Consider the following 26,708-nt stretch of genomic DNA (forward strand, 5'->3'; position numbering starts at 1 on the left):
AGTTTGAAGTTCCTGCTCTCTGCCTCCTCCTCATATAAGTACCAAGTCAACAACACAGTAATTATTTTAATGGCCTAGGCAACAAACAAGTAAGAACCATTTATTTAAATGATGATAGAAATTTCCTAAGTAAACAGATGATTTTTTTTAAAGGAAGATCTATGGGGATAGATATATTGTATGCATTTATTATACATACACTCGTATTTTTCCTAAATTTCAATATGCAACTTAAAATTTTGTGGAATTGCAAACAATGTCAAACTCTCTGAATCTTGTCTATCAGAAGGACACATTATTATATAATAATATTGTAAACCAAGAATACAGATCTTAGTAAAACAGATGATTGATTATGAATGTTAGTTTTCTTTGAATAAACACACATGCACTAAGCCAGACTGTTGACGAGAAGTTTCTTCACTTGTGGAGAATTTTTTCATAAGCAAACTTTATTGCCTAGTCATGGCCTGGTTAAGAATATTTGCATTTTCTAAGGCTATTTGACATTAAATTAATAAGTACCTTTACAAGGATGAGCCAGTGAGAACTGAAGTGTTCTGTGGGCTAAATGAGAGGAGTATTACAAAGCTGGCATGTGTAAGTTAAAGTCACTAAATCTGGACAAGAGGCATTAGTCCCACACCTTTATGAAATGCATCCTTCAGCCTATCACAGAAAAAAACTTGTGTGTCTGATAAAATCTTTGAGTGACAGTCATATCTTTTGTTTTTCTTCAAACTCATACTTAAGCCAGTAATGTTTGGTCAGATAGGAAACTTCAGCAGCTCAGTTTCATGAATGAGTTCTAGTACTCATAGCTGCAACATTAACATCCCCATGCAAGAATTTGTAAAACATGAAGATATTGTAAAATAAAAATGAGAAAAATGGAAAACTATATTAATTTCATGTATTATATGTACATTTGTATAGTGCATAACCAAGGAATGCAAAATGTGGAGACAAGGTAATATATATTAATTTTTTTTTTGGTGGTTTTTAGAACAGAGTTTAGTCTCAGACTTACCCTTCTTTTGTGACTTCTATTGAAGTCTTTATTATCTTATGATTTAGGATTCAAGTTGTATGTGAGGTGTTGCAGCTTAATGAGTTACTGTGTGAGCTGTAAAGACATTAGCTTAAATGTCAAAACCATTTTTATGTTACATTTGCTCTGAACTAAAAGCTTTCCTGAAATAGGTTACCATGGATGAGCTGATATTAATAAATGTAATTTTTGACATAAATTATGCTAGATAAGCCCTCTGTGACTTGGACTGATTGCACCACTCACATGTAGTGATAATATCTATGAGTGAGTCTTCACTCTGTTGCCTTTTTTCATGCAGAGCAGGAGCAATGTATGGCTAGAACATTTCTAAAGAGAATCCTATAGTGTCTGCTCCAAAACCCTTGCATGCCAAAACAAACTGTTTTGGCTCACCTGCTTATAGAAAGCAAATGGAAGTAAAAGATTTGGGGTTTTAATGTTAAAATTATGTAACTTCTGGTAATACGAATGGTAAGAAACTTCTAAACACATAAGGTGGTGGAATAGATTAATAAAAAATAGAGAGCTAAGAAGTTGCAAAGAAGTTGAATATTTTAATGGAAGTGAGAGTTAGAGTTGATCCAGATAGATTTTTGTATAATGGGAGAGTTTTTGTTAAATACTTCATTTTCATCTACATCAAGTTCTTTTCTAGAAAATCGTTCCCATATAGAGAAACTGACTTCTTAATTTAACTTTTTTATTGTCATGTGAAAATGTCATCACTCTTACCTGACTAGAGACTTGCTCAAGAAACATTCCTCTCTGTGAGGACGTGACCAGAGCAATCCCATCCTTGTCCATCAGCATGTGTGGCTGCTGGGTTGTGACCACTATTCCTACTTTGAGAAATACAGCTTGCCTCCAGGGAAGCTGTGTGTGGCTCCTTGTAAATGTACAGAAAATACAACACAAGCACCACGTTTCAGAACAGAATAGGCAGTGTGTGTGTGGTGAGGGGATCCTCTCATTTGTCAACCTTTCTGGTCTCCTCCTGCTGTCAGGCTGTAGGACAGAGCTGGGTTTGCATGTGAGCCAGGCTGAGGTGGTATTTTTGCCCAAATTATGTTACTCTCAGCATGGCAGCATATTTATCAAAACTTCTCTGGGAGAGACTTCTGCTGGTGGTGGTTGTAATTGCTTTAGTACTTCTGAAGGAGAATTTCAGGCATCTGAGTTGAAGCACCCTTCTGTTACACTGGAAGATCTGAGCTGACTCTAGAAAGCCTAAGAATAAAATTAGGAAGTGCTGCTTTTATACCAGTAGTGGTTTTCCATAGTTCTAGGCCAGGACAGATTGCCCAGTATACTCTGCAGGTAAGAGTGCTCCCTTTAAAGGCCCACTAAATAAAATAGAAGATCAACCATTATTTGGAGAAAACAGAACTGAGTTTAAAACTAGGTTTTGAAGATGCTAGTGTTAACAGGAAAGTTTCTTTACAACTTCTTTCTGGTTTCAGCTTTTTGCACGGACAGGTCATCCCATTTTCTGTTCGTGTGTGACTATGGCAATGATTTTTGTATACTAAGTTTAGTGTTTTGTTCTGATCCAATGAGAAGCATCCGTAAAAAGAAAGCCCAGGGGAATAGGGGAAGCTACAGTCTATACAGTTGGCTAGGGACAGTCACAATGTAGACAGACATGCTCTTTGGAGTAATTGGGTTTGCCTGTGGAAGGAGAAACATGCTGACAAGCCTTTTGTCTCTCTTTGTGAGCAATTGCCAGTTTCAAATCTGTATCTCTTTCTCCCTGAGCCTTTCAGCTTCCAATGGCCAAACCCCAGGCTGGAGACAGGTCCCTTTCATAACTCTTTGGGTAAAGTTTGCCTTGGAAGAGGGAGGCTCAAACCAGCCAGTGCTCCATGTGCATGTCTGTCTGATATTGCACACAAGTTCTCTTTCACATTATTCCTTTCTTTCTGTCTGTCTGACTTGGAAAATGAGACTTCTGACCCTTGAAATGGTGATAACCAGTGACCTTGGCTTTTTTGAAGGTCTTGTGCAGCTGATGGACATTCCTGTAGGCCCTACCTGTTCTAAAAGCTCAGCTGTGCCTGATGGGGACCTGATTTGTGTTGTGGTGTGTAGTAGGATCCCACCTGAATTAGGAGCAGGGGTGTTGTTGTTGCCCTCAGGAAGTAAGGCGGTTTATGGGGGTGTCAGTCTTTGATCCTTTGTATAAGAGCTGGTGAAGAAAGCAGTAGTAGAGCTGTTTTCAGTTAGTAGTCCATCCAGAATTCCCCATTTATCCGAGTATGGATGCTCATTTTCTCTCCAGTATTTGTTTTTTTCATGATGAGATGTGATACTTTCAGTAGATGAAATCGAATTTAAATATGTTCAGAAAAGGAATGCACAAACAGGATAGAAAAGAATTAGGTTGAGTAAGGAACTGTTCTGTCGGATTCACGGCTGTTTAGATGGCCTGGAAAGGCCCGGGGTGGCCTTGGACAGCTCGCGCTTCAAAGGGCGAGAAGGGACTTCAGATCTTTTCTCGGTCTCGGTGTTTATTAATTGTTTATCTAAAAGATTTTCTCTTGGCCCGACAGAGGTCTGCTCAGCTGTCAGCCATGAGCGCACTGAGAGCCCCTGGGGCGGTCACTTATCTTTATACTCGAAGTTACGTATGCAATATTTATCATTTTTCTCCAATACCTTTTACCCTTATTAACCAGTGCACTTTTAGTAATAACCAATCCCAAAGTGCCAACATCACCACAGAAGATGGAGGCCAAGAAGAAGAAGAAGAACAGGACATGCCCCAATTCCTCCATCTTACTTCTTTAGACCCCCCTGTACAGAAATCTTAAACCCTGTGTTTCACTCTAACTAACTTATCCCTTCACCATTCACCCCAGTGAAATCCTCCCATCCTCATACAGATGTCGTCTCCTGTGTAGGATCAAAGTCCAGCCACCAGACACTTCTGGCAACATTCCAGGACTCCCAAGCCCCCCAAGGGCGGTCTCGGTCACTCTGCACCTCAGTCCTGAGGGGCTGAGATCCCACACTGTTCCACTTGTTATGAAACTGTGTGAAAGTATTTGGCTTACCAGGGTACAAAATACTGGTAGAATTTGGGGCTGTGTTGGGAAAACACTGTTACATGTTCCTTCATGAGGAGGAAAAATCAACTATGTTCAATTAATGTATTCTTTTTAAGTAAGGTCCTCTTCATCATGTGTTCCTTGAAGCAATTGATCTCAGTAGCTGAAGTAATGCATTTAAGTGTATTGCTTTAAGAGGGATTTCAGAAAACATGTATTCCTAAATTTGTCCCATAGCTTTGTGAAAGTTAAGAACATTAGGATCAAGGAGAAACACAGCCCATCATGTCAAGAGTGAGCTGCTGAGGTTTTTATCTGGCTTGGAGGCAGAAGGGAATTGTTACAGCAGGGTTAGTTGTTGCAAGAGTGTAGGGCACAGGAGGGATGGACTGGAATGGTGCTCAGCAATCCACGTGGGCTCTCTCCTCTACAGTAAGACTTACCTTTCATTCTGTTTCACTTTTAATTTTGAGAAAGATAGTTTTGCTTTTCAGATGTGATTGATCTCACTGGAGATGATAAAGATGATCTTCAGAGGGCAATTGCCTTGAGTTTGGAGGAATCAAACAGGGCATTCAGGGAGACTGGAATAACAGATGAGGAACAAGCCATTAGCAGGTAAACAACCAATTTATATAAAGCAGAAATTAAATTAAAGAGTTGGAGATTGGCCTGTACTGCTTTTTTAAACTTTTAACAAATAATAACTTGTTTACTTTTACTTGTGCTACTGACATGCCTGGCTTCAGGATGCTGCTTTAATGTATTGTATGTTCTAAACTGGAAAATAGTCTATTATGTGTGGACTAGGATTAAATAATATGTTTCATATTTTTGTATTTCTTTAAATATGGAGGAAGTGGATGGAGATAGAGAATGTGTGGTCATATTTAAATAGGAACTAAACCCAGAAGTTCTCTTGTGTAACAGGTAAAAAGCAACAAAACCAAAGTATAAATTAAGAAGCTAATAAATACTTTGTCCTGTTTTTTGCAGTGTTCATTTTACAATAACATTTTCTTCTCTCTTTGCTAAGGATGAGATTGAGGGAGTGGGTATTAATATTGTGACTTGAGGACACTAAGAGCAGATGAAGAATGTTATTAACCTATTTAACAAGTAAGATTTATAGGCTTTGAGTGAAATTCTGGATTTCAAGTTTTATAAACATAACTCTCTCAGTTTGGGTGTGATAAGAGTCTTTGAGCTAACCTTTGGTCAGATTTTATGATAAATTTTTGTACAGTGTATGTTTTTTGGTAATGTTGATACAATTATGAAATATTTGGGACTTGAACTAAGCCTGGGTGTAGAGTTGTGTGGGAGGGATGTTGTTTCTCTTTTTCCGTCTGTCACTGGCCTTGGGAGGAATGTTGAGTTTTTCATTTGTGGCTGGCCTTGTTCTAAGGGAAACAGGCAATGATTTGATCCTTGATAGGAGGCAAAGTACTACCTCCTTGTAAAAGACCAATTTTATAAAAAAATAATTTAGATGGGGGAGATTAACCATGATAATTTTTTTTTCTCAGTTCACTGTGTTTGACAGGCTAAATGACTTATTAGAAGATTCTGTCTCTGAGAATATGGATATTTTATTGCTTTATTTGTATTACATTATCAACAGTGGTTTTCTTTTCCCTTTTGAAAAATAAATATGCTAATTGTGAGGATAAATGTACTCCTCTGCCTCTCCATTTGTGATAAAAGACATCTTGTTATATGAATTTAAGATAGCATATTTTAGGAGGGAAGGGTGAGATGAAAGGGGTTTATATGCTCATTAACAACTGGAAGAAGGATTTAAGGGGTTGGTTTTTCCTAAAACCTCAGTATGTGCATGTATGCAAGAGGATGATGGAAGTTCTGTCCAGTTTTTTTCAGAAGGTCAGCTCTTGCATGTTCCTTTTTGAAGGGAAGAATTGCTGTAATTACAGAGTTGTGATTTAAGCAGGCACTCAGAGAGATGAACCTATTTCTGGAGATGGAAAATTTTCTCCCTCTTTTTCTTTACCCAAGCCTTGACTGCTTCTGCTGTGCTCAATTCTTTGTAGCCTTGAAGATTTAGGATTTTTGCTGTAGACTTTGTTTTTTACTTTTGAAACTAAATTCCTCCCCCCACCCCCCTTCCCCCACATTTGGTTCTACCTTAGCCCATACTATTATTAGTATTATAAATACTTAGTATTTAAGTATTATAAATACTTTTTACTTAAATTACAATGTATATCTTTCTGGCTGCAGAAAATAACAAAGGATGCCCTTTTTCTCTATGTACAAAGGCATCTAGACAATCTGGTTATTTGTTGAGAAAATGTTGGTCCTATGAAATGGAGACTTGCATCTAATGGCAAAATTGCACAGAGTAACATGTGCAATGTCAAATGAAGGGCTTGTTGCAGGTCATATCCTCCTTGGTGCACTGCACCACATTTTCTATGCTTGCTGGAGGGTTCTTTGGATCATTTATTGCACAAATTCATTTCACAAAGCCGTGCAAAAATATTCACTGGAGGATCCATAGTATTTCATGACAAAAGGAAGGGAATGGGACTTTGCTTGTGAATGGAGGCAGAGAAGAATGAGGATCTTGAAGATTTTGGCAGCATTGAGACGTAAGATCAACTCAGTAATTTAGCAAGAAGCACCCTAACCTGATGACAGATTATGTCAGTGTTGAACAAATATAGGAAATTCAGAGTTCTTGAATTCTTAATCCAAACTGTTCAATCAGTTTCCTTAAGGACAGAATTTAGACTGGTTTTATTACAAAAAGACACAAGGAAAAAACCACCCCACTTTGTAGTTAACACCCCACAGAAGAATGTTGGCATTCCAACAGAAAGTGCATGAGCTGTGCAGAGCTTCGCAAAACAAAAAAAAGAACACTGTGGTTGTAAACAAGTCAAGCTACAGCCATTTACTTTTGATTTTCTATATAAAACAAGAAGCAAAAATCAAATAGAAGGTCAATAATAAGCAAATTTAAACAGTTAAAATGTTTCATTTAAAAAAATGTAGGCCATGTGCATATTTAAATAGTTTTTGCTATGGTGGATATTTTTTTCAGAGGTATTCGTGGTGGTTTGGAACGTAATTTGTGCAGATTTTGTTAGGGTTTCCAAGGGAGAATTAATGGAATTTCTTGACTTGTGTAATTAATGTTGTAATGCATGTAGAATTTGTCTTCCTGAATGTAATTGCTTTAAACCTAGTGAGGACAGATGTGATTACTGTGTAGGTGTTGAGAGAGTGCATCTGAAATGTCCGAGTGTCCGAGCCGAACATCTTGTACATGGCACGTTTCAATTCTTTTCCTGTTTCCTCTTTAAATCTCCTAGAGAAAGGTGCTTGATCAGTGTATTTCCTGTTGTGAAGAAGTTTCTCCTCTTTATATTACTTTTTGTGGATTGAAATCTGAAGCTGGTAGAAGAGGGCTTCACTAGGGAAGCCAGTGAGATATTGCTGGAAGGAGAAATCAGCTGTGGCTGTGGTACTGCCCCTATAAAAAATGAGTCCGTGCTGTCAGTCCATAAAGGATGTGCACAGCCCCTGGGCTTTTTTTAAATCAGGGTCATTGAAACTGCTTGAGACTCTGCACTGGGGTTAGGCATTGTGTGTGTAGATCCAAGGTGGGGTTGTGGAATGTTGTAGAGTCAGGGATATATTCCTGGATGTCCAGCTGTAAGGCAGTCACAGTACAAATACCTTCCTATGCTCTTTGAGCTGAGTAAGCTGACAGAGTGGGCTTTTCTGCACCTTGCTGAGTGGGCTTGCTTAGAGTGTGGTTTGACAGAATCTTTGTGCCCTGGACTTGCCTTTCTGCAGGGTTTTTGCTTTTTCTGGTGAACCCCCTGCAGTTCTGCAAAGGTGCTTGGCTGTGCCCAGCTTGTTAGAGAGAAATAAAACACTGCTTTCAAGTGTCATGCCAAGCCTGGCATTAATTAACCCTTGCTACAGCATTTCCCTCCAAACAGGATTCCAGCCCTTGGAGGTATGGAAGCTGTAGGTTGTGACTTTGGGGGGGTTGTCAAACTCTGCACTCAGCTGGTTGATGGCTCTGTGCTGACACTGTGCTGTTGTCCCCAAGGGTCACCAAGTGGAAATTCAGCTCTGTCATCAAAATTGCTAAATCCTTGTCATAACTCTCTGGAAGGATGCTTGTTTTGTCAAGCAGTGTAAGATTCTTGATCTAGGTGATGTCCCAAATTTGTGACACTATGAATGTAAGACAGTGAGCATTTTATATGAGATATCCTCACTGTGCTAGTAAATACATTTATTTATGTAGCATTCTAGCTGATCATTAGCTTCCTATTTGCTGTGCTTATTGCACTTTATTTCACTTTTCATTTTTGATTTAACTGCATCACAGCTATCATTATGTTGGAAAATTAATTCAGCAGATAAAATGTGCAGTTATTGCATGTGCTCTCTGAGGAAAGATAATGTTATAGGTAGATTAAAGAATAATAGAAATGTACCATGATGCCTTCAGAAACAAATACTTTACTAACACATAGAAACACATTTTAGGTCGAGCTAGAGGGGAGTAAATCCCTTACCTGCTAAAGAAACACAAATTCAAAGAAATTTTAGTAGGTAATTAAGCTGATAACTGATAATATTCATGGGGTCAGGGAACTGTTTCAGTTTGAGAGTACTTATTTTTCTGAACTTGAATCTTGAAATACCTTGAAATATTCTTGAACTTCTGGGGAGAACAAAAAAAAGAGAAGTTTGTTTTTTTTACCTGAAACACAAGTGGTGTGAAGTAGGTATTGTAATCCTGTTACAACATCATTTAAATTTATTCTAGTCTGTCAATCTTCCTGTCAGTTTTAAAGGTCCCTTCAATTTAGTTTAAACAAGATTTTAAGCAATTCTACTTGCATGACAAGTTATTTGAACTATGTGTGACATTTTTTTAATGTCCCCGTTGACCAACTTTTGCTCTCAAACCAGAGATACGTAGGTCATCCAATAATTTTTAAGGACTGTATTAGTGAAAAGGGAAATAAAATTGACCGTTTCTTTTTATTTTTGGGGTTTTTTAGTAAAAAAAAATATCAGAGAAGACACTTAGAACAATCAGGATCAGGTTCCATCTCTATGCAGTGTTTGCAGAGATGTCAGAACAGAAACTCTTAGTGCCTGTCCTTTCAATGCTGTTTACAGGGTGCTGTAAAAAATAAATTGATTAATCCTTAGGAAATTACTAGATTTAGGTTCTTTCTGAGACAGATACAAAAGTGGTATTTGTATCAAATGGTCTCTCAGATTTAGAATGCCTCTCCTTTACTGTATTTTTTCTGACATAAGTATCAATGACAAATTAGTATGTTCCCCAGAACAGTTATCTTCAGTAAATTCATATGATACTTCATAGTTCTTGTTAAGATAGCTTTTCTTTCATTGGAAAGAACATAGCTTGAAATGAAGATGTAGGTAGGAAATGGAGAGATTATGAGGAGGGGGGTTGTCTGTTTCTATGTTTTTTCTAAGATGTTCAAACTTTATCCTTTAGGAGCTCCCTTTACAGGCCAACCTTAATCTGCCTTTTTTTGGTGCTTAGTGACTCTAGGACTGAGAGGGGGCAGCTCTTCCTGCTGCTCAGACTGCTTAATGCTTGTGATGCAGCCTGTGAAATCCTGTGCTTGGTGTTGGACAGGAGCTCAGCCTTTTGTCTGAGGGTTGGACTGGATGGTTGGAAACAGTGACTATTGTGTCAGTAGTGCCCAAGCCAGACTCTTGGCTTATGAGCTAGAGCCACTGTTACAGGACCTCAGTGCATCCATCTCCATCTTTCTATTTAGAATACACCTACCACAAATTACTTTTAAAGTGTATTTTGTCACCAGGCTAAGCCACCTGTTGATACAGAAATAATGTATTAGATGAGGCTTGAATTGGAGATCTTCACACCCATCAGATGCTATTGTCATGTGAAATATGGATAATCAGCATAAATCACACAGGAACAGTTTCCAGCAAAGAAAGTGGTCATTGAAGCATACAATTAAAATGTTGGGTGGCATTTGAAAAATTGCAGGGAGATGTCTTTCCATGGCTCATAAAGTAATTACTTGCCATGTAAAGTGATTAACACAGTTGCATAAGCTGCAAAAAGGAAAACTAAGAAAACTGCCTTCATTTTTGAAAGCTGCCTTGCTAGCTTTGGCTTCCTGTCAGTAAACAAAAGATTGGTGACTTTGTGCTTCATATAGCAATAAAAGCATTTGAGGATGAAAGCACTGTACTATTAGTGCTGCCTAAAATGTGTCCATCCTGTTTGAACCTGGTTCTTAAATAATTGATGACTTGTAGACGTGGCTCTTGTATCTAGAGCTCTCACACTCACTGATAGGATTTTCCAAAAGGTAATATGGAATTGCTGTAGCATAGCTAAAAGTAAAATAGCATTTTTGGAGACATATTATTGCATATAATATAATTTATAGTACATAATAAATTATATGTAATATAATAATAAATTATATATATATTAAATTATAAATTATATATATTTATTTTATAAATAAAATATATAAATTATAATTTCATATATAATATATATTTCATATAATATATATGTAATATTGCATATATTGCTCATCAACAATAAGTGAATGATGTCATTATGATGTCTGTATTGCTACCTGAATATATTTTACTATTTGTTGGGGGTATTTTTTTGTTTTGTTTTTCGGGGTATTGGTTTTTTTCTCACATTTTTCCCTCCCTTCTGTTCTCAAAGAGTTCTAGAAGCCAGTATTGCAGAAAATAAAGCGAGTTTAAAGAGGACACATCCAGAGGTATGGAGTGACTCTCCAAACCCTTATGATCGAAAGCGACAAGACAACTGCCCAGTAGGATTAAAGAATGTTGGCAACACGTGCTGGTTTAGTGCTGTCATTCAGGTAAGCACTCTTCAATCAGCTGTGGGCATTCTTCATTGTATCTGTTGGGAGGTGAGTCAGCTCATTTTAAGTGAATAATTTAAAATAATCTCTTTTCCTGGGAAGTTTGAGGCACTGCAAGAGATAAGTTTGTGCATTATTTATTTATTACATCTCTTAATGTGTCTATCTCTAAGTCAGAAGTGTAGAAAGTGCTGGTAGCATATATAAGTGAAGGTTCAAAATATTACTTATTAAGAAGTTGTTGAAGAAAAGGACTTGACTCTCTGAAGATCCTGGGTGTATGCAGCTCATGCTGACATCAGTGACAGTTGTGTCTGCTACAGACTACCCTCCTCAGGATGAGGATGTGCACACAGCCTTCCTGAAAGGCAAGGAAATCTCTGGATTACAGTCTGTGGTTCCCATGGGAAACTTCAATAAACATCCTGACCCTTGCTGGGTCCAACACAGCAGGACACAAGCAAACTAGATTTCTGAAGGGCATGAGGAACAGCTTCTTGGTATGAGCCCTGATGGGCCAACTAGGGGTGATGCACAGCTGAATCTGCTGTTCCCCAAAAATGGAAGAACTGGAGGTCGAGTAATGTGGGTGCTCTTGACTGCAGCAACCATGAAATAGTAGAGTTCAAGATGCTGCTAGGAGTGAGAAAGGAATAACAGGACCCAGACCCAGTTCAGGAGCACAGACTTTGTCTTCTAGAAGTTGGTGTCTGGGGTTCCATAGGTGGAAGTGCAGAGATGCTTAGGAAAGCTAACAGTATTCCCTGATTGCCAGAAGAGTCTGTTCTGCTCTCAGGGAGCTCATAGCCAAGCAGGCAGTGTGCAGGGTCTGGAAGCAGAGATGGGCTGCTGAGCAGACTGGAGATGTTGTCCAGGCATGAAGGAATGGTATTAGTAAAGTGAAAGCTGATCTGAGTTGGTGCCTAAAAGGTTGTCTAGGGTAACAAGAAAAGGTTTTGATGTTCTACTGGGCATAAAGGGCTGAGCTAGGAGAATGTAGCTGAATAGAGAAGGTGAAGTACTCAGTGCTTTGCCTCAGTCTTCATCAGTGAGATCTATCTCTAAGACCTCAGACCTGTACATAGTTGAGGGAATTCTGAACAAGGATTTGTGTGCAAACTTGACTCATACAAGTCCAGAGGACCTGCTGAGCTGCATACAGTGGTGATGAGAGACAGAGGGAAGAAGTCTTAGCAAGGCAGCTGTCTCTCATTTTTGCAAAGTCATGGAGAATAAAAGAGGTTTCTGATATATTTGAGCCAGGCTTTTTAGAGCAGTGCATACTGGGAGGATGAGAGGCAATAGGAGTCATTGAGATAAGGAAAATTAAGCCTGGATATGAAGCAATGTTTTCCCCATAAGGGCAGGCAGGCAGTGGAGGTTGCTCAGAGAGGCTGTGCAGGGTTTGTCAAATCTGGGAAAGTTTTAAGATGACTGAAAAAAAGCTCTGAGTAGCGTGGTCTGATCTCACAGGTCAATAATGTGAACAATGCTAGTTACTTTAATGACCATCATCTACAAATTCCAGAGTTGCTTTCCACCATGTACCTCACTACACAGCAGTTTTGAAAATAGCTTTTTTCTTACGTAGATACTCAATCTCATATGATGTTTCTGTCTGTTCATGCTTGCCAACTCTTGTTGCTACTACACTGCGAATCTCTTTACTGAGCAAACGTGGTAAAAACTTGGCCGTCCTTTTTCAATCACTTCTGAATTTTACTTACCAGTGCAGAGTTGGTGAATTTACAATAACCTACCTTCAGGCTAGAACAGATGGTTGGCTCTTTTTCCTCTCTTAATTTTTGATTGTCTCTTTCTTTGCACCTGGACTTTCCATCTCACCTCACTGGTGCTTAGTTAAAAGCTTTTGTTGAATGAATTCTTCCAAAGTTGCCCTGAAATCCCAGTAGATTGCATAAATTGGATTACTATTATGCACGTTCTGCTTGACTTGGAGGTTTTTTGGTTTTGTCTGAAGTGGGTCATTTTGTGTGTTGGTTTGGTTTTGTTTTTGTTTTTAATGGGAAGGATTTACTTACCTGCAGGTTCTGTTTAGGTTAATGCTGTAGATCATGAAATTGAAAGATTTCTTTAATTGTTCTATGACCCCGCCACTTCCCACTGTAGTTTTTATGTTCTTTGGCCTCTTTTCTTTCAGCATTTAGGAATCTAACAGGTATTTGAATTTTCTGTGTTCCTGGAGATCTTTTGATGTTTCCCTTGTTAATTTCTCCTCCTTTCCTTATTCCATTGCATGCATAGCTCTTTTTGCAGTAGCAGAAATATTGTCCTAACAGAAGCAAACATTTTATTTCCATTAAGATCTTTATGGGGCTAATGTAAAACTTGGTGTTTTACCTTCTCTGTTGTGTAATCGGATTTTATATTCCTAGCAGCCCAAAATCTAAAGGACTGATTTTATGTGCATGTGCATTTCTGTTAAAGATTTTTTTATATAGGAAATTGAAAATCTTTAGATAAATGTTTTTATGGGAACTTAGATTTTTAATTTGTTAATCACAGAGATAAGAGCAGAGGGCAGAGAATGTAAAAACCTATGCTAGACCTATGATCTCATGTTATTTATACCCAGTGTGCAACTTTATACCTTGCAAACAGATTAGAAAGAGACCTAGCTGGTTCTTATGGTCACCAGCCATACCATGTGAAAATCTGTGGTGTCTGGAATTATAATGGCTTGATCCTCAAAGATAGTGAAACTTCTGGAGTTAGGTCTATGGAATGTAATTTAAGCAAACCATTGAAAGATTTATAACTTCAGTTGGTTGAAAATTTAGGGTATTAATATTATCTGTCAGCCAGGAAGATTTATGTTTCCAGCAACCATCCCAGGAAATTTAATGCATGTTAATTTAGAACATTAGCTAATAACATACTTATGTATCCACAGGGCAGATTGACTACTTGGGTTGCATTGACTATGTAGAAGTATTTTTTCGCTTTCTTTGGGAGACTTTTGTAACCTGACACATCACATAGGTCAACAATATCTAAATGTTAACTACTGTCAGTCACAATGATATATTGTGTAATATAATCTAAAACTAAATTGCAAAGAAAGAAAAGTCATCCTTCTATTTAAGGCGTGCTTGTTAAGGAAAAAAGAGATTTTGACATTTTCATGCTTTCCTTTTTCAATGTATGTTTTTATAGCACCAATTAACTGACTTAGTGACATGCAATCATAAATGGTTTGTGTATTTGCATTAAGAGTATGAAATTCCTGAAGAGACATTTGTAGTGAGTGACAGCAAAGTTTAACAAGATTCAAGCATCACTTGAAATGTTGCCTTTACCCTGTCTTTATTTCTGCTGTAGAGAAATAGGCACATGTGGAAGGCATCCTGTTCTGCACAGGAAGAGGGGTGTCTCTCTTTAGAGAGCTCCAAAATAAAGTTTTGCTTTCAACAGGTACATTCAGCAGTGTTAGAATGAACAGTAATGTTTTTCCCACAGCGTAACTTCTAAAAATCTGCCTTGCTGTTGAGGACTTGATAATAACATGAATTTAAAACTGAGTCCCCAAGACAGTATTTCAAAACAAAACTGTATTAAATCATGGTACCTGCCAAGAAATGAATCAAGTTCCTCAGCCTTTTTTCTACCTCTTCTTGAACTTTGAATAAACCTACATGTGGGACAGGAGTTCACCCATGCATGATTTTGCTACTGTTTAGTTAGATGAACATTTATAAAAGGACCCATAAATCTTGAGGCTTTAGAATATTTCTGTGTTGGTTGTGTGTTGTTTTTTTATTTATTAATTTTTAAAAATTCTCATTATTGTAACTACATATGTGCTCTTGAATTAGAATTTAAGACATCAAATTCTTTAAAGAAACAAAACACAGATACACCACTGTATGTTTTTACTTTTCTGCAGTAGATTTTAGTGGCCCCTTTGTGAAAAGGTAACATCACCGTTTTTCTTAGCTGTAAGAGTTTACAGCCTGAAAATGGCTTGGAAATAATAAATTTATGGAGCCTGTGGAGTGGCTCCTTCATCCCATGCTGAGCACAAGTTAAGAGTTTTCAGGACATGGGATGTAGAAAGCAAGTAAGGACAGGACATGGATATGTTGTTGGAATCATATCTTAGGTTTGCTGCCTGTGCAAGTTCTCCCCCAGATGTTTTGGTTTAAGACATTGCACCAGACAAACTTTATCTTTTGGAGTCCCAAGTGGGTTCTGGTCATGTACAAGAAGTAATGTCCTGGCAGGTCCTGCCCTGTGGAAAAGGTGCCATGAGAAATGCCCAGATCGTTCAGAGGATGTCACAGTGTGCCAAGGTAGATTTCTGTGTGTGGGGAAATCAGTGAAGACTGTACTGTGAATGCTGCTGTTTGCTCTTTCTCCAGTGCCATTCCTCATGTACCATGTGCACTCTCTCTCCCAGCCTCATGACTCCCGGAGGGCCAGGTTGCAGCTTCTCCCTTTACCAAATGAGGGATCCCAACAGGACAGCTGGGGCCTGGCATCCCCACATGCCCTGTGAGTCTGTCAGAGTGGGATGAGGTTTTTCTATTCCCCCAAAAGTGCATAGCTTGCTGAATGAAGCTGGCAAGCATAAATCTCCTAGGGTGCTCTTTAACTTTTATTTTCAGGGTCCCTAACACCACTTCTGGCATTTTACTCTGTTGCATTGTGTTGAAGAGCAGGCTTCTTGTTTTCCTGATGTCAGTGTATTTGGGGTTAGGATCTCCTTTGATCCTAGACTTCTAGTTCTGGGAAGAAATGAACCAACTTGATGGGTGAGAATCAAGCAAGCATTTTCTTCCCAGCTGGTAGCTCAGCTACTTGCCAATATTGTTCTCCTTTAAAGCAGCCTACCACAAGTATCTAACTTTTGCATTATTTTATATTTCTGATTTGTCATGATGGATGGAAAGGATTGTGATGGATGATGTGGTAGTGCATTCATACAAAAAGCCTAGCATTATATTATTAAATGTGCACATTTATACATTGCACACGAGTCCCTTGCTTTGCTGGGCATGCAGTGCCAGGTTGGAGGCTGAAGAACATTCAGTGTTCAATCCCCATATGACTTAAAATGGTCATTGATGGAATATTTTCTTTCCACTGTTTTCACTGTGTAACAGCCTGAGGCAGAGGTTGGTGGGGATATGATATAAAGGCAGAGCAATAATGATGTTGGAAACCTAGTTTCTTACTTTCCATTCCTCTGTCACTCCCTCTGTTTCTCTGAGAAGTGAACCTGTCCCTTCCAAATTCATTCATTCTGTGATATTTGCTGACAGGGTATTCCTTTTCCTGCTTTTTGTGCTTTTATAGTCTGTGGCTTCCTCAGGTTACTTGCATGATATTTCAAACTCTTACCTTACATTTAGTGATTTGTAGTATTGCAAAATTTGTTGCAAAGGTATGGAAAGCTTTAATGGATCATGGCTTTCATTTTGACTCCTAAATAGCTGCTCATTTAATTAAAATAAAGGATACAGGATGCATTGTTTAGGTGTGTTATTTAAATTTACATCACTTAATTTGGGCAAGAAGCTGAAAACTTCTGTAACCATGTTAGGAAATGTTGGCTGTGATTTTTTTTTTGTCCTTTTTTTTTTTTTCTTGCTTTGACCATGTAGTAGAGGAGTGGTTGGATGGCATTTCTTAGTATGTGCCAAGACACAAGCATAAAGCGAATTTTTCTGGACACATATCATACTTAGCTGTCTTCTGAATTGTAGTAATGTTCTGAGTTTGTTGCTATAAACAAGTAAATGTTCTCTAAATGCAGGCTGGTAATTCCATTGTGAGCTGTTTGTTTAAAATGTTGACTTAACCCAAGTCTGCTGGAGGTCTTAGTTTGACTTTCAAGCTCAAACAGTATGCAAGCTGTTTTCCATCTTCTTCCATGTTGTACCTCAGCCTTCTGAAGATGTAAGACATGATAGCTTAAAACTGCAATTTATACCTAGGTTTTCAGCAGTTTGGAATGCTAATTGGTTGTTGGTTTATAAGTAAAAATGTCCTTTTAGAGGTACATTCCAAAGCTTTTGTGACCTGGGATTGAATCTGTGGTTCTCAAATCTGTGATTCTCACTACCACTGTACATGTTCAGCCATCAGGCAGTGTCATATCTGTTTGAAAGAGTTTCAGACAGTGTCATATCTGTCTGTAAGAGTTTTTGTTTCAGAGGGGAAGAGCAAAAGAAAACTCCTCTTCCTATGCTTTCACAGTGAAGTTTGAACAGAAACCTGCTCAAGTCCCAGCTTTGAAGCTGCTTTGCTCATTTCCTTTCTGTCTTCCCTAAATGAAATTTTCTAAAGAATGTGAGAGAAACTTTGGACTGTGCCAAATCTTCAGTGTATATAAAGAAGCACAAAAGTATGTTTTGGGTGACTTCCTGATTTTCTTAATGCCTGTTATTAGTCTCTGTTCTGGAAACAGGATTTACCACTTATCAGGAATAAGACACAAACAGGTGGAGTGGGAGACAACACCAGAGTAAGTTAGGAGGAGGAGCAGAGTGGAAGGGAGCATTGTGCACAGCATAATAATTGGTGCAGTAGCAGCAAGCAGCCACTTTATGGACTTTGTTTGAGAAAGTACTGTGAAGAATATGAACCAAAAAAGGGAAACTAATCAATAAATAGGAAAAGTCTGGAAAGCGTTAAAGAGGAGAGAGAAGTGATTCTCCAAAATTAGAATGGCCTGGATTGGAGGGGTTCTTAAAGATTATTTATTATTTGTTTCCAACCCCCTGCCATGGGCAGGGACACCTTCCACTGGACCAGGTTGCTCAGAGCTCCATCCCACCAGGCCCTGAACTCTTCCAGGGATGGGACCTGTGCCAGGGCATCATCATCTTCATAGTAAAGAATGTCTTCCTAATATCTGATCTGAAGCTGCTCTGTGAGTGTGAATCCATTCCCTTTTTGTCCTATCACTCCAGGATAGTCTCTGTCCATCTTTCCTGTGGGCTCACTTCAGGTATTGGAAAGCCACAGTTTAGGTCACCCTGAAGCCTTCTCTTGTTCAGGCTGAACAATCCCAGTTCTCTCAAGATATAGGGATATAGAGTTCCAAAGGCTTGCATGTTGGTGAGAAGTAGACTCAGCTGTCAGCTGCATATATTTTTGCAATGTGGAGCTTTGGATGCTAATATTTAATCAGAGAGTATTAAATCACTAATTTGTGAAATATTTAGGAGTACTTTTACTTTGAACCTTAGCACTTCAAATATTGATAACTAGTAAGTTTCAAATTCTTCATTCTATTAGAGGAAACATGGCAGTGCATGCAGGTAGGACCATACATTCCATAGCTCTGTGTTTTTCTTTGATTTATTAACATGAATCAAATGTTAACACTAATAATACTCAGTCTACCCCATTAAAACTGGCTCTATATACCTTAAACCACCAAAATTGTTTGTAAAGAGAAGTAGGAACACAAATCTAATTTGTTATGTTGGCAGAGGCAAACTATTCCAAATAATATACTTTATTACATAGGACTATATATTTTTGTTTTTCATTATTAGAACAGTAATGGTGTATTCACTATTTAAAATTGCTCTCTGCTTGTTACACAGAATGAAGGTAGATATGAACTTGGCTTTGTGGCTTTAAAGAAAAAATGAAATAAATAAATAAATGTCAAACTGAAGTGCGTAAAAGGCTGCAAATGACTAAATGAGGAAAATGGATATTGTGCTGTGCTAATACACATAAGTTTTCAACTCATACAAGATCATGTTTTAGCTAAATGCCAGTACCTAAAGGAATTTGTTTAGGAGCTCTGTAGGAATGCATGCTTTTCTTTTCTCTTGCCAAGAGTTGCTTTTCAAGCTCTCCTAGTAAGATATATTTAGTTTTTGAGTTTCTTCCCTCTGTCTTGTCTTCCCTCTGTCCTTCCAAGCTTAACCTATGCAAATTCAGTGGGAATCTGTCTGCCTGTTTATGGTCTTATGCAAACTTATATAAAGGTGATGCATATTAAAAATGCACAGTTCTTGTGGACTTTTGCCTTTTTCTTGCTTTTTTGTTCTCAGTGCTGGAAACAAATACCAAATTGGAAGTCAAAGAGAACCAAATGTTTTCATTAATCTGTTAGTGAAACAGCTGGTTTTAGTTCCTGATGCTTACAAACTTGCAAGAATCCACCAAGAGCCTGTCTGAAGCTCTCTGCAGCAGCTTCTTGGGTCATCTTGTACCTAGACTCAGAAGCAGTGTTTTCCTACTTCTAACTGTTATTGGTGTCAGTAACTTTATTAATTTAGGACTCTGCTGGTGGCTTTAATGACCTGTGTTGCATGCCTGGCATTTATAGATTTAATATACTGACTAATTTATATTCTTGCAGCACTAATTGTGTTTATATTCTTCATCACTATTCTTGAATGTTCAGAATGAATTCTTTATTCAGTCAACCTAAATTTTGGCAAGGTCTTTATGTTTGATAATCCTAGACTTTAAGGGGGGGGAAAGGGATAAAGCAGAGTGTTTTAAGGGAAACCCAGGCAACTTAGATTCAGAAATTGTGTTTGAACTGAATGTAAGTAAACATTACTCATAAAAGTGAATGTTTTAGTATCTTACAGTATAGAAGCTACAACTCTACCTAGTTCTCTCTGATACGACTGAAAATACATCATAACCACCTATAGCAGGGGAAAGCCACAATGTCTTGTATTCGTTATTCAGTATTGTTAGTGTGAATGTCTTAAACTGAGACTGGATTTCCGGTTTTCTATATTCTGTTCTGACAGAATACAAGGCAATATTCTAAAAATCTGTTTATGTTGGTGGCAATTTGAATTGGTATAACTTAGCTTGGCTCAGTCAAGTTTCCAGATGACAGCTTTTAAATGCTTTAAATGCACTGGGGGGAAAAAACCCACAAACCCACCTTGTAGAGAGTTTTTATTTCATTCATAAGTTTTGCATACTTTAGTCAGTTGTAAAGGTATTTGATCAAGGACAGTAGATGTGAAGCGTCCACCTTTTTGATGCAGCCTGTTTTCTTGCCCTGGGACTCCTACACCTTCAGTGTAGCTGAAGCCAAGTGGGTAAGAGGTGAGGAGCTGCTCCATGCAGTTTGGAAAGCAAATCTGTTTGGAGCTTTAGGCTAGGGCCAGCGTGTGACGCTTGGGCCAGGCACAGTCTATGCTTTGTCTCTTGGTGGCTGCAGAAGAGCAGCTTCTGCCTCATGGGCCACTTCCTCTAGGTGCAAGGAGCCTGGACAAAATTGGCTCAGCAAATTGAAAAGTGTTTTGCCTTGCCTCTTTTTGGGCTCTGGGGTGGTTGGCCTTGGAAGGTCTCTGCTGGGCTTAGGTGAGCTCCTTTTTATCTCCTTACCTCAGGAAGAACTGCAGGTTCTTCACTGAGATACTTCAGGCACTAAAACAGTTGGTTTCAGGCACTTGTTTACACTTACACTGGGAAATGATCTTTTTTAAATGAAGGTAGAAGTTTCCTTAAGTTGATTTAGCTGACTATAGGAGAGCTACAGCATGACTCTGTCCTGTGTGCATTAGTGGTGTTGGCAGCACATAAACTGAGGGTTCTGCTGTATCTCACAACAGCCATGCACATTGTAAGCTTTTCTGGCAAGAAGTTTAACAACTAAACATCTTGCATAAGAAATTTTAAATAGTACAAGGTGGAAGAAGAAAAGAGCAAATTGGACAATCCTCTTAATTACTCTCAGGAGATGATTGCACAGATGGGTTTGTTCAGGTCAGTCAGAAAGCATGGAATTATGTTCAGTAAACTTCTGAATTTAAGAAACTGAATTTTAGTGAAAAAGTTGGATTGAATGCCAGGCAAAAATGCTAAACTTGAATACAGTTTTCTGTACATAATTTGTGTGTTTGTATTATGGAATTGGCCTGCTCAGCTGCTTGGCATTTTGATGGCACTTGGATTAGTTATGGAGAGAATTCAGCCTTTGGACATTATATTTCAGCAGCTGGTTTATTTTGTACATAAAACATTGCTATGTTTTGCTTGCTGAAGAGCCCACCAGTGGAATGCTGTTACATCATGAGACATAACTTCAATTAGTATCAGCTTCTAGACTGACACTTGAATTAAATATTAACATTTTCTATGCTTTGAGTAAGTAAACAAAGAACTCTGTTTTAATCTCCCTTCTCTGCAAGGATGGATAAAAGGGGAACATGAATTTTGAACAGCAAAATAGGAAAAAAGTTTGACTACTCAGTTGTCTACCTTGATTCAGCAAGGTCAGAGAGATCTTTTTCTGGCTGATGTTTTGGATACTTTTTAAATCTAAAAAGGAATGTGACAATGGAAGCCTCTTTGTTTTGTTGGGGATGCTGTATACTCTGGGGTGTGGGAAAAGGTTGGACTCTGTATGGGCTCTTTCACAAGGAGGATCAGGCAGTATTTTACAACCTTTTTATTTTCCTACCAATATGTTCTGAATTACTGGAATAAGTGCAGAGCCTCTTCACAATTTGTGTTTCACTTATTTGGCACTGTGGTGTTGACAACCTATTCAACTGATGTGATCTGTGACTTAAGTCTTTGCATGGGTAGGATGAGTTCTGGGATCAAAGTCTATTGCTGGGGTAAGCAAACTCTGCCTTTCCAAAACAAATAGCTAAGGTATGTGATGGAGTGGGAGGAGAGTTAATTATAGATTGTAAACCAAATAAAATACAAATAGGAAGGCAGATCTTTCCTGTGCTTCTCTGATGAGCATGTTTAAGGTACTTCAGACCTTTCTTCCTACCCTGTCTTCATTAAAATGCTGTTCTGTAACGTAGTGATTTTTAGTTAAGATGCTTTTTGTCTGTACAGAAAAGCAATGCTGCAGTTTCACAAGTTCTGAGGCCTTCAGTTCTCAGCTCAATGCATTGGACTTGTAGCTGAGAGTCATCTTGCTCTTGTACTCTCTTGGCTCTAGGCACTGTTGAGTTCTTTGTGGATGTGCCTGCCGACACCTGTTTTCATGTCCTAGATGGACAGACACCTGTCTATTCATGTTTCCATAGAATGGGAATGTTATCAGTCCCTTAACTGCAAAGTTGTATAACCCAATTTCCTTACTCTAATGTGCATCCTTCAGATCTTGTAGGAATGGGAGGAGAGGACAGAATGCAAAATGTTCAGCTAATGCAAGTGGAATTGGGTTGCACATGGAGAGATGTAGTCTCTGTGCACTGAGGAGTAGATGATAGAGGACCTACAAGATAAATTTTAGATGGCTAAACTGTGTTTCATGTCATTTTGGAAACTGACAGTTATACAATTCATAAAATTCTTGTTGTAAAATGTAATTTGCCTATTATGTAAAATTATTGTTCCTTTTATGTGATTAAATGCAGAGTTATTTTTTTATTACGCTGTTTTCTTGGCAAAAGTAATTGTCTTCTGGTGAAAATATGTTTAGCAATACTCTGCCTTCTGAAACAAAACTTAACACTGCATATGTTTGTCACTTCATTTGTTTTGCTAAGGCTTATTTGGAAGAGTTTTGTATTGTTTGTAGAAGTGCTTAAAGGTTTTCTTAATTTTTTTCTTTTCAGTCATTATTTAACCTACTGGAGTTTCGAAGACTAGTTTTGAATTTTAATCCTCCTGCAAATGCTCAAGATTTACCCCGAAACCAAAAGGTAAAACAAGAGGCTGATTTCCTCTCATGGCTGATGAGGGCATTTCTGTCTTGTATTTGAATTTTGCACTCTTCTTTAGCTCAAATCAGCGTGGGTTTTAGAGGTGCCAGTTAACAGCTCTCTGAGCTTTCTGTTGTGGATCTTACATAAATGGCATCAGCCTGGCAGCACAGTATGGGGCAGGGTGCAGAGCATTTCTCATGTGAGTGTAGCTTGTCTTAGCAAATGTATTTTATTCCAGTTCCCTCCCACTCATGATCTGAAATTGAGCTTTCATTCATTAGCTTGTCTCTTCTGGCTTTTTCAGGAGGTGATTAGAAGTATAAATTTTCTCATGCTTATCCTGGTACTCATATAGGATTGGGAAGGGGAAGGTCTTGTCTTAGGTTTCTTGTGGCTTCAGACTGGCAAGGGGGAATGGCCATGGAGTGGGGGACAAGACAGATCAGTTTTTCTTCCTTCATGGGCCTCCTTTGAGGACAGATGCAATGGGGACCCTGTGGTTTCTATGCTATGAAATGGGAAGGAAGAAATGGAAAAGGAAGTGGCTTCATGAAGATGCTTTGTTGCCTGATTTTTAGCAGGGACTTCATAGAGCAATGACTTTTTGCATACCCAGAAATTGGAATGATTTAGGTTGAAAAGATCCTTCAAGATTAACTACTTCCAGCCCCTGTGGCATGGACAGGTGCACCTTCCACTAGTTGAGGTTGCTCAGAACTCCATCCCAGCTGGCCTTGAACATTGCCAGGGATGGGGCATCCACAGCTCTTCTGTACTACCAGTGCCGGGACCTCACCACCCTCACAGTAAATTAGAGTACTACCTGTTGCCCCTTTCTGTCAGATTTAAAAAAGCAAGTGTGTTGTCAGCCTGTTCTTAGTTGCTTGTCCCTTCAGGATTCTCTGGAATGTTCACTATCAAAAGTAAGAGCTGTAATTAGAGAAGCAAAAGAAAACAAAGAGAAGACAGTGTCCATTTTCTAAACCTCTGGGTATGTTCCATAAAAGGGAAGCTGAATGTTCTGTCAGGCCTGGATAATTTCTCTCCTGCCCTACCCCCTTCTTTCCTCACCACATTCAAAGTGCAAGAGGTCACTTTTTTGGTTGGAAGGCATATTTGCATTAGGTCGTGAGATGGTGTGAAGAGAAAACATGGGTAGTGTTCCCAACACAAGGTAGGGATGGGGCAGTGTATTTTAATAAGAAAGATAAGTCGTGCTTTACAAATAGTTGCATTAAATTTTTTTATTTTTATTTTTAGATTGACCTTCTGCTCAGTATTTAATTTTTCATCATGTAATTTGTTTTAGTAATATCCTTCGGTGCTCAGAAATTCTATGTTCATTTTTCAATATGGAAAAAGCAATTGGCATCTAAAAAATGGTATGAAATAGCTGATAACAAGCTGTTGGCGTCATAAACATCTTGCCCAAGCATTGACACTTGCAGCCAAATTCCTTTAGCTGTTCCAAAGTGCTTTGTTTTAGAAATTCTGACCATGACAGGCAATAAGTTGGTGAGAAATGGTGTGACACCAGACAAGTGCATGGATTTGGGCAGAAACCTTGCTAGAAACAAACCACTGCCAGAGATTCTATCCTTTCCTTTGTTAACTTACATTCCAGAAGGAAGTAACATTATTACTTAGTGTACTCATTTGTCTTATCTACAGCTGAAAAAGGATTGAGGAGAATTTAGGATGAGGGATTGCTGCACCAGTTGGAATTTAGATGGATAGAAGACATAAGCATGCATGCCCCCAAGTATGGTGCCTTTCTTTTTTTGTAAGTGAAGGAAATTAGAGGCAAATTGATTCAGAGTTGTAATAGAAGTTACCAGTTGACAGTAAAAAAAAAAAAAATAAAGCCCTGGAATTTACTTCCAACTGCTTACTTATTTTAAACTATTTTGCCTCAGTTTTGGTTTTGTTTTTATTTTTATTTCAGTATGAACTACCATATGTGACTGACATTGTCCAGGATCAAATTTCCTTGCTAATAAAGGATATGTTTTAATAATCCCAGATTTCGAATACTTGGGTTTACATCCTGTTGTTCTTCCAGTTGCTGGGAATTACAGTTTAATGCTGGGGTCATGACAATCTCTTGATTTAGAATTAAAGCATGTGGTTGTACTTCAGGGAATATTACAGAGAAGGATGTTTGTTTTTTTTCCCATCAATATATTGAATCCAAATGCTATGAATAATTTGGCATTAAACTCTTTAATCCATTGGTAGAAATTTTTACTTCAAAAAACCCCCAAACAAACAGCCCCATCCTATTTATCTCAGCTAACTGGGCTTTGATTTTCTGGATTTGGGCATACACTTAAAATCTTTGATTCGATCTTGCTCTTTTTAGTTTGAAAATAATTTTTCTTCCTTGGTTTCTTTCTATAGAACAAATGCAGGTCTCTGTAGTTACTGCAGCTTCTTTGCTGTCCCAATTCTCTTGGCTCTTGCTGTCACATGAACAGATATTTTTCCTGTACACACTAAGACCTGCTAAATATTTGGCCTCAGTGATATCTTCAGGAAACATTTTATTATCAGAGGAAAGGGGTTACTGCACTCCAGATCAGCACATCCTTCCACCTGGTCTGATATTATTGTAATATTATCATTATCTCACTCTCCTGGCAAACTGATTGGCCATAGTGGATGTTTGCTATGTATTAAATATGTAGACTGCTTTAAAAGCATTTATAATAATAAGTTATTTTGACATGTATTAAGAAATTATTTATGCAGGCAGGATAGATGATAAAATGGAGAATGTTTTAGATTATGAAATTTTCATGCAGTATTTAAAACGTATTTAAACCTTTTTTTTGTGTTGGTGCATGTACAGGATGCTTTAGAGATGAGAGCTGTATGCTGTGCTGTGTTCACTTTATCAGTTCTTTGTTTTGATGTGCAAGTCCTTTTGTGGAACTCAATACCTTATCTTAGGCATTGTCCCACCTTATTTTGAAGATTTTAGGATTAGTTCTGGTCAAGGGTCATGTCTATTGCATTAAATTGAGCTTTTTCAAAAGCAGCAAGGATTTCCCTAGTTTTAGAGAACTTTAGTAGCCTTTGTAGATATTTGTTCTGAGTAATCTTACTTACATTGGTAGGCAGCTGTTCAAGCTAACTTTGGCTAAAACTCAGCCAAAGTTGTAGTGTAAATTTGGGTAATGCAGTAATGTACTATGTACTTTATAATAATGCCTATCTACTTCAGTTTGAATAAAAATAGTATTCTGTGGTTAATAATTTATTTTATGCATATGAACTATCCCTGATATTGAATCATCTTTATAAAATGTATTTAAAAATTGAAATTCCATTTGTTTTAATAGAACACTTTCAGAAAACAGCAAGAAAAATACAACTTTTTCAGTTTGTTTCCTTCTTTTGTTGTTATATTATGCTTTAAGTATCTAAATGGGAGACTGGTTTTGTTTTTTAATTAGGATGATTTGATGCTGAATTAGAGTGGCACTTGAAGTGCAGCCTTTTCTGTGAGCAGTGCTTATAACTGGCAGGTATTTTGCAAGGTGGACTAGAAGAGCAAATTAAATTCAGATTTACATGACTAGAAGTATTTCCTAGGTGTTATGTGGAACACATGGAATTCACTGTGCACTTTGCAATCTGATGTAAGCCATATTTTACATAAAAAAAGCTTTATGCCTCCTGGATTGACACAGGAGTGACTAAACAAGTCTGCTGTCTGATGAGCATGTGAAATATTTTGTCATCAAGTAATTCCAGTCTGACCAGTATCAGACATCTGTGGTGCCTCTGAATGATACTTTGTTCTAAATACAAGTGGATATTACGTGGGGTTCAATTTCACAAGTATTTGCCAACTATCCACTCAGGAGTAGATATCCAATCTCTGCAGCATTGGAAAACTGTGATTTAATCTATGGTATTTGTGTTTCAGTTTATTTGTTTTTCATCATGCAGGCAGAAAGTATTTCTTCTCTTCTGAAAACCAGCAAAAGAATGCCATAGTCACATGAACTGTACTTCAAAGTTGGGTAGCAAGGAGAGCAGGCTATTT

At 38.1% G+C, this 26,708-nt stretch overlaps 1 protein-coding gene across 2 annotated transcripts in view; it reads left to right on the top strand.

Annotated features, from left to right (window-relative positions):
* USP25 (ubiquitin specific peptidase 25) overlaps positions 1-26,708 on the top strand; it is an 89,088-nt gene that overhangs the window by 27,250 nt on the left and 35,130 nt on the right. For both annotated transcript variants that reach the window (XM_054270327.1, XM_054270326.1), the window contains exons 4-6: positions 4,596-4,719; positions 10,856-11,018; positions 22,565-22,651. In XM_054270327.1, coding sequence (XP_054126302.1) covers positions 4,596-4,719; positions 10,856-11,018; positions 22,565-22,651 — 374 coding nt within the window. The remainder of the gene's footprint in view (positions 1-4,595; positions 4,720-10,855; positions 11,019-22,564; positions 22,652-26,708) is intronic.

This window comes from Melozone crissalis, unplaced genomic scaffold (genome assembly GCF_028551555.1).
Source record: "Melozone crissalis strain CALT ecotype California unplaced genomic scaffold, PUWL_Pcris_2 ptg000009l_1, whole genome shotgun sequence".
NCBI classification, from domain to species: Eukaryota; Metazoa; Chordata; class Aves; order Passeriformes; family Passerellidae; genus Melozone; species Melozone crissalis.